Raw genomic sequence first — 20,111 nt, forward strand, 5'->3', positions numbered from 1 at the left:
AGTAAATTACTGCAGTTATTTCACGATTGGAAATTGACAAACACAAGAGAGAAAACAATGTTTTAAAAACTATGAAGAATTTCCTTTTGTGGACACAGGAATAGACTGTGTGCCAGGACTGGCCAACTCCAGTCCTCAAGGGCCACCAACAGGTCTGGTTTCAGGATACTCTTGCTTCAGCACAGGTGGCAGTCTCAGCAACCTGTGCTGAAGCAGGGATATCCTGAAAACCCGACCTGTTGGTGGCCCTTGAGGACTGGAGTTGCCCACCCCTGGTCAGGGTCTCATCTGACGGGTTTCAATGTTGTGCCGTTCCATTTAAACCTAATCAGTAGAACAAAACTACTTTACGTAAAATGATTCCTCCAGTTGCCTTAGTTACAAATCCCTGCAGTCTAATGTAATTGAAATCTGCTCACGTAAATTAGGAATAATTAGGACCCCAAATTAAACCAAACCCAAAGTTAATTCAAATAGTTAGTGGCTGTCATTTAAATTGTGCCAAAGTTTTACTGTTGCTTAATACTTTATTTCTAAATACTTTAAAATACACACTGGAATCTTGCTTAACAATTCATCGCTCAACTCAAAATGTGTATGGGATTAAAAGCCTTGGAGGCTGAGCTCCGATACAGTCGCACCTTGTCCCACTCTTTTGTCACTAAATGTTTAGCCATCTTTTGTTACTATATCACTGCTATCAGCCAATTAACAATACTGCTGAGAGATTGGAATGGTGCCTCCGAGAGGCTGCTTTCATGGTAAATAAAGCTGGGTATCATCGAGTCTGCTGTGAATGTTTGGCCTACGCATTAGAAAAGGTGCGGCTGGAAGCCAATACCTGGCATGTTTGTTGGCTTAAACACTGAAACCCAGCTAAGGAATAAAGGTTCCCCGTCATTAGTAAACAATGACAAAACTAGGTACAACAACATCAAGGATATAATGACATCTGGAAACAAATACATTCCCAAGGCAGCTCGAAGAGAGCGTTTCATTATTAACAGGAAACGTAACCGGTACAATGCACCACGCTGGCATTAATATCTCCAGTTATTTGAGAACTATATTTATAGTCACACACAGACACCCGTTATCCAACTCAAGAAAAATTGGATAATTATATTTATAAATTCTGAATCATTTATCAGAAAATTGAATTAGGCAAAGAAAATAAAAAACTACAGTATACCACTTCCAGCTTTTTCAGACCACAAAGCGGAATGTTTCACTTTATTAATCTAATAATAGATTGTGAATGAAAAACAAACAACTCTTCTATTTTGATATAAATATATTGTTAAAGCAGGAAGCCCCCTGCCACTACATTTTAGTTTTTCTGTTTGTTCTAGGATTGAAGCAGGGGGTCTCCAGCGCGGAAACCCCCTTTCATCTCCAGGGACCCTCTGCTTGGAGAGATACTTACCGCCGTAGAGGGCGCCGTTCTCTTCAGTTTAAAGCCCCCGATCACGCGGTCCAGTAGGAAGCCGCAAGGGATGACGTCACTGCTTCCCATTGGCCCGTAGGCCATATGAAGCCGCCATTTTGTTACCCCGACAAGCTCCCTGCATAGATCCCAGTACCGGTACATTTCTTGGAAAGCAGGGGGTCCCTGGAGATTAAAGTAACAGAGTTCTGCTCCAGAGACCCCCTTCAATCCCAGAACAAAACAAAGTGCAAGGTGGTTTGCAGTTTAAACCATTTATTATACCAAAATAGGCGATGCTTCAATCCTAAAACTAACAAAATACAGCTGTTGAAAACCCAATGTTTGGTAATTAATTTAGAACGAAGTGGAGGGAATGTAGCACAGAAAAACTTTAATGGAGGTTATAATATTTAATTTTTTTTAAAAGGTGAAAAGGTTAATTAGTGGACTGAAAGGCAAGAAGTTACGGCTGGCAGGAGGATTAGGAAATTGAAGCTATGAAGTGACATTTTAATCCTCGTCAACTACAATGATCAACTCTATAGAGCTTTGCCTCAGGATTTGTAGCTGTGTAGGATCTGGAAGCGAACGCTCCCACGTAGCACAAAAAAACACTTAAGTACTCTTAAAATATGCAACATCCTGTTCTTTTTTTCCCCCTTCTTCTCAATCTTCATTAGAAAAGCTAAAACAAGTATTTATCACTCAAGATTCATCCCAATGGCTTCTATGGTAAAAGTGGCAGCCAATTAAAAAAGACTAATTTTGGAGGCAGATATCTTTTTATTTTTATAATGCAGACCGCACATGAAGCACAAGTAACTCTAAAATTACTACAGTAAAAAAAAAATGGTTTTAAAAATAAAGAAAGTTAAACCCCCCCACCCCCAAAAAATGCAGCTTTAAAGCAGGTGGGGATTTGTTCAAATTCTAAAGGCTACACAATACCACAAAACATTCCACACGAGTTAGCAGAAGAGCGAACCTGTAGGAAAACGTGCAAAGTACAGACGGAAACGCGGGAAGGACAGAGGGAGCGAGGCGCTAGGAGAGAGGAAAGAGAGAAACGTAACACAGCTGTTCTCTCACTTCATATACACGTCAATGCACCCAGTGCAAAGATCAATAAAACCATCAATATGTAAAAATATATATTCTAAACATTAAAAGACTGTGTGTTGTGAAATACATCCAACAGTGTTTTTTCACACCAGGGATGTTCAGATATATAGATATATATCTATATACACACACTATCTATATAAAATAAAGGTGTGAAAAAAACAAAAACACGGACAAAAGGCTGGCGTAGTCGGAACACTTCGATTGGTCGCCATATTCTAGCACCGGCAGCCCGTGTTTTCCCAGACACAAAAGGGTAAAAAAAAAAAAAAACAAACATACAGAAACAAATTGATAACTAAAGCAGCAAGCTTAGCCGAAACCCGCGGAGGAAAGGGTTATTTAAAAAAAATAAAAAAACAAAGTTGATTTTAACGGACAAAGCCTTTTAATGTGCATGTCATTTTCCTCCAAAGGCAGCTTTACCTTTACATGTACAGACAAGAATTGCGGTCACTTCTTTTGTAGCCAACAAACTCCCATTATGTTTTAACTTAAGAGAACAAATAAACCCAGGCAATAGTATTTCATACTATTTAGTACGATGATCTTATAAAGCATGAAATACTGCTTTCTAATGGAGCAGCCAATGACTTGCGGGGTATTATACTTTATAGTCTGAAGCCGCCATTCCAGCCATCTTTGGGCACAAATTCCTCCAAAATGTCCCCAAAAACCAGCCACTTGGAAATATGCAGAATAAAGCCCTTAATGTAACTTCCTTACCCCTTGTGCTAATGAGGTCGGCCGTGCTTTTCAGCGCCTGTGTGCACCTTATGTTAGGGGGGTAGGAGGGGGAAGTCCTCCTCAATGCACCGCATCAGAGAAGAAATCAGCCTCTTCCCAAGTTAGAAATTCCTGTGTTCGTAACAAACACTATTAAAAATAATTTTACAAAAAATGTCTTAGGCCGCGCTTATAGTCCTTGCTACGGCGACGCGACGCGTGACTTCCGTCGCCGTTGTAGCAGCGATTTTTGCTTATAGTGTTAGAGACAAGAGACGGTGACCGGGGGGCGTGGCCGTGAGCGGTTAGTCCTCATTGGCTGAACCGCTCACCTGGCTGCTGACGTCACGCTGCGGTCGCTGTAAAATCAATTTTGATTGACTTCCAGCGATCCCGACCAATCCGTTGCGCCACTCCTATTATAAGCGCACGCAACGGACTCAATACAATTGTTTTGCCGTGACGTCCCGTCGCCGGGACTAGGCGCGACCTTATGGTCTTTAGCTGCACAGGTATAACCAGGTCAGTTGTTCGTTTTGATCCTAGGAGGAACTGCTGAGAAGAGCTGTTTGTGAATCTAGTGTACGGGGATGAGGGCCTCTGATTGTGAAAAGCTAAACAGACGTTAGTGCTGCAACTTTGGAATCGCTGCACTCATTCCTTCCGCACTTACATACAAAAGCCCCCAATTGCCTCTTGACAAATGAAGTACATCGTGTGTATTCAGTGACCTTAATGACGGCTTTTGTCCACTAGGCTGGGGCTTGAAAAGCTAATCAAACACATCGAATTATGACACATTCAAGTGGTAGAGAAGGGGTTATAACATCTCTAGCAATGGTTGGCATGCATCATACAGTTACATTAGTGGTTTGCTACCAGTTACATAGTACTATATTATATAGTGACTATAATGCTCACTCGTGTTTGCAATGTGGGAGGGCAAACAATGCGAAGAAATAGGATTTCCACAAAAAAAAAAAAAGGAAAGAAAGAAAAAGGAAATGGAGTAAAAATGGAAAGTTTTAGTAAGATGGAAGGCAAGTCATAAAAACTGCTCCTTAGAGTTTGGCAATGATCAAGTGAAAAAACATTCTGCAGAATAAAAGAAAATGTGGCAAAATCACGAGTTGAATACTAAAGTATAAAATATATGGACATATAAATCTGAAGTCCCCATTTAATAGGCTTCCTTTTCTGATAAAAGTTACAGCAGATGTGCAATTTGAGAGCAATTTTATAATTGTGCGTTTTTCGCTTTGTAATTTTTGGGTTAGCGTGTGGTATATAAACTCCTTTCCTTTCAGCCATCACTTCCTGCTTTGCTTCACCATATCACTCTTGGGATTCCAAACCACATGTAAAAAAGAAAAAAAATATTACTATTATGATCCTTGGTCTCTTTTTATTTTTTATATATATATATATAGAACTAGCCTGTAAAAAGCAGCTTTACTGTCTTGCTGTGTATTTTCTTTTCAGTGGCATGAAAGCCCCGTTCTTTCTGGCGGTTATATGGAGCCAAGAGATTACTTATGTAATAAGAACCAAGAGGGAGGGAATTTCCTGAAAGTTAATGACTGTTGAGGACTCTGGAGAGAGAAATCCAAAGACCCTTTACCCAGCCAGTACCGAAGCACTGCTATTATGTCCGAAACAAAGTTATTTCTATAGCAATGGTCATGCGCTTAAAAGATAACCCACTGCATGGTCCAGTAAGAATATTTAATGTTATATTCAAGGATTTTGCAGTGGTTTAATTTATCAGAAGATAAAAGGTAACTAAACAGACGGAATAGCAGTGAGAAGGTTTATTGGCAAGGAAAACATTTATTTTACCACTGCTGGTTACAATGTCATCTTTGCCTAGAATTGCTGCTTTTGCCCAAAGCAAGAGACACTAACCACTGGAAATAATGCAGTGGCAGCGCTTGAAGCAACAAAACCTTACTGATGTTTATCAAGCATCCAACTGTGTGATCTGTCTCAGGATATCCTTCTATCTGCCACTCAAAGCACTTGGTTATACAATGTACATAGCTGGATGAAATTAGATTAACCTTTTCTAGTACTGAGAGGATTCATGCCTTTGCATGCAAACATTAGTTCTGATTTGTCAAGCTTACACATACACATATATAAATACACAGTGGGGAACTGTTCACTAGATCAGGGGTGTGCAAACTGGGGGTTGAGATTTTCTTTGGGGGGGGGACGGGACGCGGCATTTACAGAGGCATCGCACTCTTCCCCACAACATTTAAATTAAAACCCGGGAGGGGGGGGGGGGAGATGTGAGGCCTCCAACTCCCTCTTACCTGCTCTCAGCCGGCTCTTCGGAGACGCGTTGCCATGGCAACGCAACGTCACACGATGGTGCGACGTCATATGACGCCACCGATACCAGTGAGCCGGTAATGAGGGGTGTGCGCGAGCTGGGGGGGGGCGGTCAGACAGAAGGGCGCAAACAGAAAAGTTTCCGCACCCCTGCACTAGATCCCAAAATTAGAAAACTTACAGAGCAAAGAAGAATCAGTCTTGCCTGGAAAAAAAAAATGTTCATTATGCGGACTAACAAGTAATTGTCCCACACCTGGAATCTCTTGAAATTCTACAGAAACATACAAAATTAACAGCAGGGAATTCACTTTATTTTCTCAAACAGCTGCAGGAGCTTTCTAAAGTACACAAAATTTCCATTACAAAACTTTAGTCGGTGGTTCCAAGCCTTAGTCCGAGTTCCCATTTCTAGCATAACATTTATTTCCAATTTAACACTTTTTCATTCACATTAAGTGCTACTAATTTTTACCATGTTATATTTGGCAAAGTCTCCATTGCACAAGTAAGAGTAATGCATTTTTGTGAGCAATGTGTACCTCATTCACATGGATTCTGTGGCTCACAGCCATATTAATATGCACGTGAAATACAAACACTTTCATTATTCCCTTAAGGAACTCGGAATTGATGGTGTATGATGTTCCCGGCCAGGATACTTTGCACTAGCCATGCCGGCAGTAACTGGGCCTCCCCTTACACTCACAGTATCAGAGAGAGACTTCCTGGCTTTTACTTACAGCATGAACAAAATAAACATGATGTGCAAAAATAAAAAAGCCTGTCAAATCCCAAATCAAATTGTAAGGATTTTCTTAGCAGTATCTCCACGGAAACAATGATATAATAGGAACGCACTGAACTTGCACAGAACGGGTGGCCAGTGGTCAGTGGTCACAGAACATTTTTACGTTTTAACTGCAAACTTTGAATTGGAAAGGTCATGAACTGAAACCACCATGTGCACCTGCTTGGTTTTAAATAAATGTTAAGAGGAGGTTTTATATTCATTAACGATAAATGCACTTTTTCATGAACCAAAAGAATGACCAAACTCCAGAAACTAACCCCCAACAGGTCAGGTTTTTCAGGATGTCCTGCCTCAGCACAGGGGGCTCAGTCAACGGCTCAGGTCTTCAACTGCACCACCTGTGCTGGAGCAGGGACATCCTGAAAACCTGACCAAGACTGGAGTTGCGTACCCCTGGATTAGAATTTCCAACCTTCCCTTGTGAAGCCGGGCCACACTTCACCCTTTCTACAGTAGCAAAGTTCTTTTGAAATGAACATTTTCTACAAGAGCAATGCGGTTGAGGACAGATAATAAGATACATGGGTGATCTCCTATAAAGCCACATGGGTGATCTATTATAAAGCCACATGGGTGATCTATTATAAAGCCACATGGGTGATCTATTATAAAGCCACATGGGTGATCTCCCATAAAGCCACATGGGTGATCTCCCATAAAGCCACATGGGTGATCTCCCATAAAGCCACATGGGTGATCTCCTATAAAGCCACATGGGTGATCTCCTATAAAGCCAAAAGTTCACTGCCCTTGAAATCCATAAAATAGGATCTCCTTTACTTCTCCATTTCCACTCTGTACACATTTCATTTTAAAATATGGATGTAAAATTATTGATTAGTTGTCTCTGTAATCAGTTTTCAAAGAACAGCTTTTAAATATGAGTTGCCTCTTTTCTGCAACATTCGTTATAATTTGTTCCTCAATAATGAAAATTTAAGAGCAAAGTTAATCTCTATTGTGGCATTGTTGTTGCTTTTCTATGTTGGGCATAAATGTTAACACCTATTAAAGAGATTTTTAGGCAAGTGTAAAAAAAACCCCACACGTTCCGTGGCCGAGTCATTGAATTGTATTGCAACCCTGATGTATGTTTGGAAGTAGGATTGCATCTTTAAAGGCCAAATATTTGTCAACCCAGATTTGCAATGTAGGACAAGTTTAATTGCCCTTTAGAATTCTGTTAATAAATAACCTAGTGAAGGTATTCTGAAACCTGTGATGACAAATACCTAGTTATTAAAAACCTTAAGAGATACATAATTAGGTGACTGCTGAAAAATGAAAATGGGTATTACTCCAGTAAATCAAATACAATCTGCTTTTATTAAATTCATTCATAAATCCAATACACTTTTAAAAGGTTCAGTTCCACCCTCTGAATGTGGAAGTGTTCGTCAATCAAGTGTTTTTTCCCCTTATCCTGCCCTTATCAGAGAGCCAATGAAGATAAGGGGGCAGTACAAGCGTTCGCTGATCATACCACGACACCGCACAAACGGGAGCAGCTGGAGAAAATCAAACCGCTCCCGAGTCTAACAAAAAGGAACCAATAACCACTTCTAGATGTCAGATTAGGGCAGGGGTGCGCAAACTGGGGTGGGGGGGCACGGGATTTTTCTGGGAGGAGGTGAGGCGGTTGCAGAGGCCCCACGCGCTTCCCCTAGGCATTAAAATAAAATACCGGGGGACCGCGTGAGGCCTCTGCAACCTCAACGTACTGGGATTCAGCCGGCTTCTAGCCACGTCGCCATGACAACATGGCGTCATTTGACATTACATGGTAAAGCGTGTCAAATGACGCGACAGGATGACGTGAAGCCGGGTCACTGGAGAGGGGGGGGGGCGCGAGCGCTAGGACCCTCACATATGGGGAGGCGCAGCAAAAAAAACGTATACGTGTACGTGTGTATATAGATGAATACGTATATGTGTGTGCATGTGCATGCGTGTGCGCGTATGTGAATGTGTGTGCATGTGCATCCGCATGTGCGTGTGCGTGTGTGTGCGTGCGTGTGCATGCATGTGCGTGCGCGTGCGCGTGCGTGCATGTGTGTGTGCGTGCATGTGTGCGCGTGTGTGTGTGCATGTGCGTGCGTGTGCATGTGCATGTGCATGTGCGTGCGTGTGCGTGTTCGTGTGTGCATGTGCGTCTCAGATGAGACCCCGTGTTTTACAAGTAGTATAATCTGTACGAGACTTGATATAGCAGCACACTGGCTGTGGTCATTCATAGATGTGCCTTTCAAGTAAGTTTCCTTCATGGCGCTCCATAACCGCACTGTGAATGTACAGAAAAATGGTTTATTAAGTCAGAGTCCCATCACTAAAACCTCTACAACTAACGTAAACCCCCACAGCCGGGATTCATTACACCCCGATCTGGCGGTAACTGGCATGGATGTCATTAATCCTGTGTCCTAAAATAAAAATTAATTTTGTGATTATTATTTTTTTAAAGTAAAATGGTGGAAATGTCATTTGTACTATTTTTGCCCCTTATTCAATTTATGCAACGCCACTTTCCCATGCTTTTAATCCCATTTATTAAAGTCCACAGGACCGCGTTTAGTGAGTCACCTTCACTGAGGTAATGAAACAGCCAACTCTAAAATCCATCTTCCCCCTGTCTTTCCTAAAGGAAAGGCATTTTTGGAAATTACTGCATTACACTTTTTCTTCTTCTCTGAAACTCTGATGCATGAAATACTAATAGTACTTGTTACTTTGCTTGTTCAGGTGTCCGTGAAAAAGGACACAGAATAGAAGAGTAGAGAGGGGGGGAGATGATTTACTGGTAATCACGTTCAGTTGTCATGGAAACTAGGAGTCAGGATTAGCACCTACTTATCTAACCTAAAGGTGCATTCATTAGGCAGAACATCCCCTCTGTATCCTCCTCCCATCCTACACCTCTTCTAACTCTCCTCCTGTATTCCTTGACTCTTAATTTGCTGTCACGGAGCAGGATGTGTTCTTGCTGATCTCTTCTCCCTCTACCACCTCTTGCTCCTACTATAATCCCTACAGTCACACACATTTTTAACTCCTCCCTCTGCTCTGGAACCTTTCCCTCTTCCTTCAAAACTTGCAACAGTCATACCATTACTCAAAAACAGCAAGCTTGACCCTACCTGTCTTTCTAACTATCGACTTGTCTCCCTCCTTACTTTTGCATTTAAACGCCTTGTATTCACTTGCTTGCTCTATTCTCTTGCTTGCTCCAAACACTGTCTCAAACTACAGACCAATCTCTCTTCTCCCAATTCTATCCAAAGTCATGGAAAAATGTGTCCACTCCCAATTAAGCGACTACTACACCAAGACAAATTTCCCTAGCCAATTCCAATCTGGCTTTTGTCCCAAACACTCCACCGTAACTACCCTGCTAAAAGTTTGCAATGAAATTTAGTGTGTAATGGAACGGGGACAACTCACTGGTGCAGTATTCCTAGATTTTGCAAAGGCTTTTGATACAGTTGATCATGCTATCCTGCTTAACAAACTCCAGAGCTCTGGAATAGGGAAGCATGCTTTAAACTGGTTTCAGTCCTACCTATCAGGAAGATCCCAACATGTGTCCATCTCAGGCTCTAACTCCAACCCCCTGGATATCACCTGTGGTGTCCCGCAAGGCTCTGTTCTGGGGCCCCTACTCTTCTCAGTGTTCATTAATGATCTTCCCACAGCTTGTCAGGAAGCCTCAATACACATGTATGCAGATGACACAATCCTATATGCACACAGCCATAGCCTCTCTGACCTTCAACACATACTTCAGTCTGACTTTTTGAGACTCGAAAACTGGATTTCCCCAAAACAAACTATTTTTAAACACTGACAAGACTGTAACAATGGTATTTGGGACCAAGACAAAATTCTTAAAGCTTCCAGCGACTGAGCTCCAGATTAGAACCAACACTAACACCACCCTAACCCCTGTCACTAGTTTTAAATACCTGGGCTTATGGTTTGACTCCCACTTAACATTCGGAATGCACATTGATACCCTGACAACCAAGACCTATGCCAAACTAGGGGTACTTTACAGGAACAAATCCTCCCCAAGTCTCCTGGTCAGAAAGCGTATTGCACAGCAGATGCTAATGCCAATTATTGACTATGGAGACATAGTATATGGCACGGCACCTCAAACCCACCTTAGCAAACTTGACACCTTCTACAATTCAATTTGTCGTTTTGTTCTCCAATGCAACTACAACACACATCACTGCGAAATGCTCAAAGCACTAGATTGGTCATCACTAGAGTCTAGGCGCAAAGTTCACCTTTCCTGTCTCACCCTCAAATACTTTCTGGGCAAGCTACCCAGCTACCTGAACAAGCTCCTCACCCCTACCACATGCAGCACCTATCACCTGAGATCAGACTCCAAAAAACTGTTGTTCATGGTCCCAAGGCTCAACAAAGTATCCGGCTGTTCCTCCTTCTCTTACCGTGCACCCCAAAACTGGAACAACCTACTAGAGACTCTCACATCCACCACCAGTTTAAGTTCTTTCAAATCTAAAGCTGTCTCACATTTTAATCTGGTCTGTAACTGTTTCATTCGCCCATAACATATATTTTCTTTAACTGTGCATGCAATGTCTTGTATATAATGTATACCCTGTTCATTTATGTAACTGTATTTGTAACCATGTATTATTTGTCTTAACTCTGTGCCCAGGACATACTTGAAAACGAGAGGAAACTCAATGTATTACTTCCTGGTAAAATATTTTATAAATAAAATATAAATAAATTTTCTCAACACCTATTCTCTCCTAAACCCTCTGCAGTCTGGCTTACGCACTGTTCACTCCACTGAAACAGCACTCACCAAAATAACCAATGACATTCATGCTGCCAAAGACAGAGGTCATTACAATCTGCTCATATTACTCGACCACTCTGCAGCATTTGATACTGTGGACCACCCTCACATTCTACATACTCTTGGCATTCGTAACAAAGCTCTATCCTGGATCGTCTCTTACCTTTCCCATCATACTTTCAGTGTCTTTTGTCAACACCTCCTCCTCTATCAATCTCTCTGTGGGTGTACCCAGGGGCTCTGTCCTGGGACCCCTTCTCTTTTCACACTCTCTCTACTTGACCTCATCACATCTCTTGAGTTCAAATATCACCTTTATGCTAATGACACACAAATGTACTTTCCTACCCCTGACCTTACACCCGCTGTACAGACTAAAGTTTCTAAATGTCTCTCGGCTATATCATCCTGGATGGCCCTCCGCCGACTTAAACATGGCAAAAATAGAGCTCCTCATACTCCCTCCCAAACCTGGCCCTACTACCTCCTTCCACATTACTGTTCTATCATTCACCCAGTAGCCCAAGCACACTGCCTAGGGGTCACACTCCACTCCTCTCTCACATTCAAAGGGTAGCAAAAAAGGGTCATTTTTTCCTCCGCAATATTACCAAGATACGTCTTTTCCTCTGTTGCTCGACTGCAAAAACTCTGACAGACCCTATTCTCTCCCGTCTCGACTACTGTAATCTCCTGCTGTCCGGCCTTCCTGCCTCCCCTACAAATCTATCCTAAACGCTGCTGCCAGAATCACTATTTCCGAATCTGTCTCGGCATCTCCCCTGCTGAAATCACTCTCTTGGCTTCCTATCAAATCCTGCATCTCACACTCAATTCTCCTCCTCACTTTTAAAGCTTTACACTCTTCTGCTCCTCCTTACATCTCAGCCCTAATGTCTCGCTATACACCATCCCGACTCTTGCGTTCTGCTCAATGATGTCTTCTCTCTAACCCTTTTGTATCTAAAGTCCTCTCTCGCCTTAAACCTCTCACTGACTGCCCCACACCTCTGAAATGCCATTCCCCTCAGTACCCGACTAGCGCCCTCTATACACATTTAAGACCCACTTCAAAACACAATTGCTTAATAAAGCATGAGTAGCTCCATGGCTGATAATTAACACCTCATACATAAAGATTGGCCCTCTGCAGACACGCTTACCAGAACGCCCTCCTACTGTCTCTCTACGTTCTTCCTACCACAAATTAGATTGTAAGCTCTTCGGAGCAGGGACTCCTTTTCCTAAATTTAAATTTCATGTCTGAAGCACTTCTTCCCTTTGTGTTATTTATATTATTTGTTATTTATATGATTAGGTCCCATATATTACTGCTGTTAAGAGCCATGTACATTAATGGCGCTATATAAAGACATACATACATACAGCAGGGCCCCGCTTCTCGGCAATTCGCCGGCGCCGAGAAGGGGGCCGCCATCTTTGATCCTCAGTCGCGCATGCGCAGAATGGGCGGTTGCGCCCGGCGCGCATGCGCAGACAGTTGTCTGCGCGCGCATACCGTAGTTTGCGCACGCAGTCCATAGGCCGTGCATGCGCAGAACGGCGAAAACGCCGTTCTGTGCATGCACAGAACAGAAAATCGCCGGATCCGCTTTCTGGTGATTGTCACTATACGGCGGGCCCCTGGAATGGAACCCGCCATATACCCGGGGCCCTGCTGTATATACATACTATTAAGACAAAGCATGTAATTGCATAACAATTAAAGAGAGAATTATGTAGTTATAGGTTTCTTCAATAATGTGCCATTAAATTAGACTTCAATGTAAATATCTGTTTAACATAAACCACATTTATTTGCACTAAAAACATTAATACAAAAATGTAAAAAAAATAATAAAAAAAATCAGCATTACTCCTTAAAATGTCGAGGAAAATACCGTGATCTAGGTATCTACATAGAAGAAAAAAAAGAAAAAAAGATTTCTAAAAACGAGCACCTGCCATGCAAGGGTGGTAACCCTATCCCTGCAGCTGCCTGCAGGTCAGAGTCCCCAGGACTCACAATACAGAATTGGGGAAGGAGGAGTTTAGCAGTTTGTGAATTAGGAAATCAGACCCGAACTACGAAACAAATAAAAATTATAGACTACGATCAACCTCCAATAGCAGATCTCACAAAATCAGGATAGCGCAAATAATCACAATTAAAAATAAGTTGGTTCTATACACTATAGAACCCCTCATTTTACAACACTTCAAAATGGCACTTCTATCGTCTGCGGTTTATTCTGAAGTATAGATGGGAACATTTACAAAAAGACCTTTATTTTCAGAAGTGTAGAAATTGAAAACATGAGTAATACAATTCTCTTATTTGTGTAGAACAAACAAACAAACAGTGCTGCAAATAATTGGTTACAGTTAATGCATATAAAAAGCCAGTCCTTTCCCAGCATGTCTTACTGTATATACAGCATCACTTGGATGCAATATATCTTACCTTCTGTACACTGCAAGATGGCGATTACAAGAAACAACCAATGGGTTTGCATTCTGCTGCCAGGAGTCACCATTATGGATTCCTCTGAATGTTTTCTTTGTATTCCTTAATGAATCCAGTTACAAATGTCCAGCTTCATTGAAGGGAGAGATCTGCATTATTCATCTGTATATCTGGAAAGAAAAATAAACAAATATGTTCGTCTTTCATTGGCACCAAAACTTTTACATATGGGAACATGTACTTTAGCTGACCTTATAGCGGCTAAGCAGCTGTACACAGTGAAAATAAAGTTCAGTAAAACTGGGCTTTGCAGCTATGAACAAAGTAACATAGGATCGCATGCAGACAAACAAGAATTGTTTTGTAGTCTTATAAATATAAACAAACACTTCGATGCCATTTGCTGTACATGTAAGCATCTAAAAATAACAAAATGTAAGTATTTCTTATGAAATGTGAATGCTGTTGCAATCATTTTCTAGAAAACAAATTACACAAAAGTAATATTAAAAGAAACTTTACAGTCGGGTATGTTCCCGGTAAGATTACACTGAGGACTGCAGCACTAGGACAGTATGTGACCCCCCCTCCCCCCCAATAAGAATGTGTAACCGCAAGCAACATGGTGGCACGTATTCACAAGCAGTCACATCATACGGACAAGGGGTTAAAAACAAGACACACTGTGCGAGAACGACACAGATAGCTCTCACTGCATCAAATTAAAGCTATAGCCGACTCGCCGCACAGCGCACAGTACAAATCCTTACTTTTCACATATACTTTTAGCACCCAACTTAGCCTCGAAAAAGCTAGAATAAAATAGACATTGTGAGATACTTCCATATAGTCGTCTTTTCAGCAAAAATCTAAATATGACCATGAGTATTCCAAGTTAAGTAAAATGACGATCTCGCGTCCTGTAATGCTGACATATAAAAAGCCAGTTAATGCATCACTGCTTCCAAAACATCTCTCAAGTCACCCAATGAATTACTGGAAGAGCTCGGCTTCTCTCACTACCCACTGCCTTCTCCGTCACAGTTTGGCTGTAATGTAAGAAGCCTTCTTAGTCTTCCTGAAAATCACTTTTTTACATGTAGAAATGTTATATGCACAAAATGTTTCAGACCCGCTTGTAGTCCATGAAAGATACCAGAGCACAGACATGCTTAAAATATCAAGGTTATTAAAATGGAATAGTAACACAACTGTAAACAAAAAAAAACATTTTAACCACTCAAATTAAAAAAACATCTCTGTAGATTTTTTTTTGATTTTTTTCCACGAAACAAATAGGCCATATTCACATATTAAAAATGTGGAAATATTTAAAACACAGTTGTGTTAGAAACTTAAAACACATTTTAAGCCGACGCTGCTAACCTTTTACTGCCAAAGCTTAGCAAAGTTTGCCAGGTATTGCTGCTGGGGAAAACACACAAAAAGGCAGCATCCGGGGGGGAGGGAGGGCCCAAGGGAGCCGCCGGGGGGGGGGGGTGGGGGGTGGGAAGGGAGGGCCCAACGGAGCCGCCGGGGGGGGAGGGGGGGAAGGGAGGGTCCAAGGGAGAAGCACGGGGGGAGCCACAGAAGTGTGGACACAATAAGGGGAGGGAGGGCCCAAGGGAGCCGCCGGGGGGGGGGGGGGGAAGGGAGGACCCAAGGGAGCCGCCGGGGGGGGGGGAGGGAGGGTCCAAGGGAGAAGCACGGGGGGAGCCGCAGAAGTGTGGACACAATAAAAATATTAAACTTTTTCAAAACCATTATTTATATCATACACCACTACAGCTAAGAGGAAGCTCATCAATAGGTCTGCGCTCAAACAAAGACCAGTCCCAACATAAAACAACGAAAAACGTGTCCACTCATTTCTATTGATTCAGCTGCTTTAGGCTGCACTTATAGCGCCTTGCGACGGGGCGTCGCTCCGAAACAAATACATTGACTCAGTCGCAAGCGCTTATAGTAATGCGACGGAGCGACCAAAAATTTTGAAGCCAAGTTTCTGATTTTTTAGAGACAGTCGCCACATGTGACTGTCTCTAAACCAATCAGAGACCGCGGCCCGCCCCGTTTCGGGACGTCACTGGCCTCGGCTCCTGCGGTCGCTTAAAATGAAATTATAACTTTCGCTAGTGGCGACGGCTGACGTCATCGGTCGCCGTCGCCAGCACTATAAGCGCGGTCTTAGTCTGTTAACTTGGGCACTGCTGTATGGATCGACAAACAGGACAAAGAACCCCACAAACTGCAAATACAAGAAAGGGCAAGAGAACCATTTATTATTTTTTTTTTTTAAAGCTCAATTAAGTTATTAGCCAACGGACAGCTGTTTGTAATTTTGTAATGTACAAATGTCATTTTTTTTTCTTTCAAATCTGAGTCAGAAAAGGGTAATTTCTGTAATGCAACAGAACGTCAAATAACCCAACTACTGTCCACTACGGCTTGTTCAATTTCAAATAGACTTTATGTATTTAACGTTTCAATCTTAATCTTTAATTAAAAAAATAAAAATCAGCTGTGTAGAGCTTTATTTCAATATAGCAGAAAAGTAAACATGAGCTAATCAGGCTGCAGGCCCTCCATTTCTGACAGGGTACATTTTTCTTGTGAACCATAATTGAGATCCATAACTCATCTCCTTTTGCTTGATCCTGATACAATAAATTACATACCATAATTGAGGGTAAGGTCACTAAAGAATTGTACATGTCATGTGATGTAAAGAGAAAGCAAAGGGAAGCAGAGTTATGCATCTCAGCTATATATGGTCTAAGGTTAGGGGTTCTCAACTCCAGTCTTCAATACCACCTCCCCCCCAATCCCCCATCAGGTCAGGTTTTCAGGATATCCCTGCTTCAGCACAGGGGGCACAGAGGGTCAGTCTTTGACCGAGTACCGGTGTTGAAGCTAGGATAGCCTGAAAACCTGACCTGTTGGGGGGGGGGGGGGGGTCGTCATGAAGATTGGAGTTGAGAACCCCTGGGTTACCTCCCCTATATTGCACTGTATGTAACCAAATCCTGTAGACCAGGGGTGCGCAAACTTTTCCCTCTGCACCGGCGGCCTTCCCTCCCCCCGGCGGCTCCCCTGGGGCCTTGCCTCCCCCCGGCGGCTCCCCTGGGGCCTTCCCTCCCCCTGGCGGCTCCCCTGGGGCCTTCCCTCCCCCTGGCGGCTCCCCTGGGGCCTTCCCTCCCCTCGGCGGCTCCCCTGGGGCCTTCCCTCCCCCCGGCGGCTCCCTTGGGCCCTCCCTTGGAGAGCAGTAGGTGACTTGGAGGTGTGGCGGAGGCGTGGCTATGAGCGGTTCGCCCTCATTGGCTGAATCGCTCACGTGACACGGCCATCGCAGGAAAAAAAATTAAAAATCCTGCGTCTCTTCCCCAGCCGTCCGCTTTGTGGTCTGTTGCACCGTGACCCTCGCTTGCGGTACGAGCAGTTTCATAGGATTTTAGCATGTTTTGGTGCGCGTTTTTGGGTATAATCGCGGCCTAAGAGAACTTCGAGGTCTCGCGTGGTCCCCCCCACCATCCCCTTAAAGGTGACTATAACTATGAATAGCTTAGCAATATGTTACTTTAATGTAGGGTTTGTTAATGATTTATACATTCTTCAGCTTTGTTATTGCAAAGCTAAAGAATTAATTGATTTTGATCGAGTACCAACAAGAAACCTCCAGCACCGAGTCTGAGGGAGAAGGAAAAGGAGAGATTCTGGAAGTCAATTACAACGGTTATATCTTAGTGTCATGCTGGGAAGCATGTTAAATATGCTAATAGCTTTGGACACCAGAGGCAAAGTCTGAGGCTTTTTGCCGCTTTATTCATTAAACCGTACTCGTCTGACAAAACTGTAGAACAAATAGGTATTTATTCCAACCCCGAAAATGCTACAGTTTGAATTACGATGAAAAACAACAGTGTTTAAAAATAAAATTAAAATAAAAAAAAGGTGCTTGAAATTAAAACTCTTCGATAACCAAGAGCAAGAAATAAGTGTAACCCCACTATTAACTTATTCATTTATCTGGAAAGCCACAGGTTAGGGGCTAGCAGCGAGAGACAGGCGTTTGCGCAGACAGTCTTCACGAACACCTATTTTCCTTCTGAAGGTTATGTCATTTTGTGCGCTTGTTTTCCCCTGCAAGTATTTTTCACAGAGGAATGTGTGTTTGAAGTCGAGATAGACAAACAAAGAGGGGCAGTGATCAGACATGTCTGCTTCTCAGAAATAGATACTGCTCAGTGCAGAGTTTTTAACATACTGATCTGATTTTCAACCTTTCCTAGTTGGAACAAGAGGAAGGAAAGAAGAATATACGAAGGCAGAGAGACGAATGCTGAAGCGGTGGGGGGGGGGCGGCTAATCCTATTTTCAGATGAAGCACCAGTGCAAACAATCTGGTTAGTCTTCGGCTCTTTACATGTGAATCACTGCACTTGGAAATTTGCAAAAGATGAATTTCCTGCAGCACTTTTCAAATACTTTACTTGTTAAAAAAAATTATAATTTAAATGCCTAATATTCATTGAAAATGTATAACCTGAAACGTTAATTTGAACATGTCTGTGTTCATTTGCAATGGTGTAGCAAATTTGGTGCCATTTGTGATTCCGGCGCACAGAAACTGATTTTAATGTTAACATCTGTGAGATCAGAGTCTAATTACTGTGAAGTGAAATATGAAACAAAATCAATGGTCACATAAGATGCAATCTCAACTGTGTTTGGCTCAGCACACAGAATCCTTGCCTCATAAATCAATGTTACAAGCCATTCAGTGAATCAATATTCAGATTCCCTCTTGGTCTATACATACAGCCACTAAATGAAATAATAATGACTTAAGATGTGTCACACTGGGTCATCAATAACAACAGTAAGTTTGTCCATGGGAAGAATGAGATCAGAAACACAGCATTATGGACTTGGTTATTCACATGGAGTCTTGCACAGGCAAAATTTAAATGGAAACCATCACTACTAATTTGAGGAAAGATGAGCGGATTAATTAGATTTCGCTCTACAAGGACCAACACCTAATATTTCTTAGTCACAGATTAGCAAGTTCATTGACGCACCGAAGCGAGCTTTGTCGTGACGCACTTTTATACTTGTTGGGTGGATCCAGACCAGCCAACGAAATAAAGGACTACGTGGATTGCACAAATAGAATTATAATGCTGCATTGCGAGTTTAAAAGTTATTGCTTGAAAAACTACAATGGAAGGTGAAACAAATGTAAATTGAAGAGCCACAACTTAAACCCAGGCAGTAAGTGGGGCATGTCCAGTGTCCAGTGTCCAGAATTGTTAAAGGATTTTAAATTAAAAAAAATAAAGGCAGTGATCCAGGTATGTCGTTGGCCATTTTGTAGAATATTCAAGAATTATTAGGTCATAAATTTAATTTTCAGCTCATTAACCTCAAACACATTTACTTCATTGTAGTGGGCTAGAGCAAAATAAACAACAACAAAAAATGTGACACTTGGTGGCAAATATAAAAAAATATGTGTGTGTCAATTATTCATCAATACAAAGCTTCAAGTCACTTGTATTATAAGAAGAAATTATAGCTCTGAACTTCAAATAACTGCATATTACACAGCTGTGCTCTCAAATGCTTATCTTATTATGATTAGGGGGTGTCTAGATTCTCATTTCTGCTGCTCACAATTGAAAGACGTAAGGCGAGGGTTACAAACTTAATTAGAGCAGTACAATGTGTAACAACAGGAATATTTTAGGGGGTTTACTGGAAGTAGAGTGGATTGCTGTAAATTACATTTGAAAAATGTCCTTTCCATTTCCAGATAACACAAAATGCTTTTGTCTTTTTAGCGATAAGCTTATATTGGCCACATATTTTTTTATTTTTTTATTTTATAAAGTGCCTTCATCCTCACTACAATGCTCATGAATAATACAGCGACATTAATACAAGAGGATACAATGATAAAAAGGTTAAAGCAGACAGGCCAACAATGCACCGTCCTCCCAGCACAGCTAATACCTCATTGCCAATTACAGCTAGAACTTAACCGTCTTCAATGTCGTTTTTACAATCTAAATAGAAGCTTATGCACACACAATTTCACACAATTCATGCTTAATAAATCTCTTGCTGGTAGCAAACAATCATTCCACGGGATTAAAGTGCAACATCTGCGAACATTAATAAGCATTTTATATTCTAACATACATATTTGAAATCTCGACCGCATTGCTATTCAGCTGAAAGCGCTCTGCGACCTATACAAGAATTTGCATATTTGACGTACTTATCACTCAACGGTCGATTCTTCTTTTGGATGATGAACAATGCACAAATATCTCATCATTTAAAGCAGGGGCGGCTAACTCCAGTCCTCAAGGGC

The 20,111-nt window shown here is 41.9% G+C and overlaps 1 protein-coding gene across 42 annotated transcripts in view; it reads right to left on the minus strand.

Annotated features, from left to right (window-relative positions):
- The window catches only part of ADGRL2 (adhesion G protein-coupled receptor L2), a 141,318-nt gene that overhangs the window by 101,185 nt on the left and 20,022 nt on the right, over window positions 1-20,111 (minus strand). For all 42 annotated transcript variants that reach the window (XM_075615683.1, XM_075615684.1, XM_075615681.1 and 39 more), the window contains exon 2: window positions 13,730-13,902. In XM_075615683.1, coding sequence (XP_075471798.1) covers window positions 13,730-13,802 — 73 coding nt within the window. In that variant the 5' untranslated portion in view covers window positions 13,803-13,902. The remainder of the gene's footprint in view (window positions 1-13,729; window positions 13,903-20,111) is intronic.

This window comes from Ascaphus truei, chromosome 10, assembly GCF_040206685.1.
Source record: "Ascaphus truei isolate aAscTru1 chromosome 10, aAscTru1.hap1, whole genome shotgun sequence".
NCBI classification, from domain to species: Eukaryota; Metazoa; Chordata; class Amphibia; order Anura; family Ascaphidae; genus Ascaphus; species Ascaphus truei.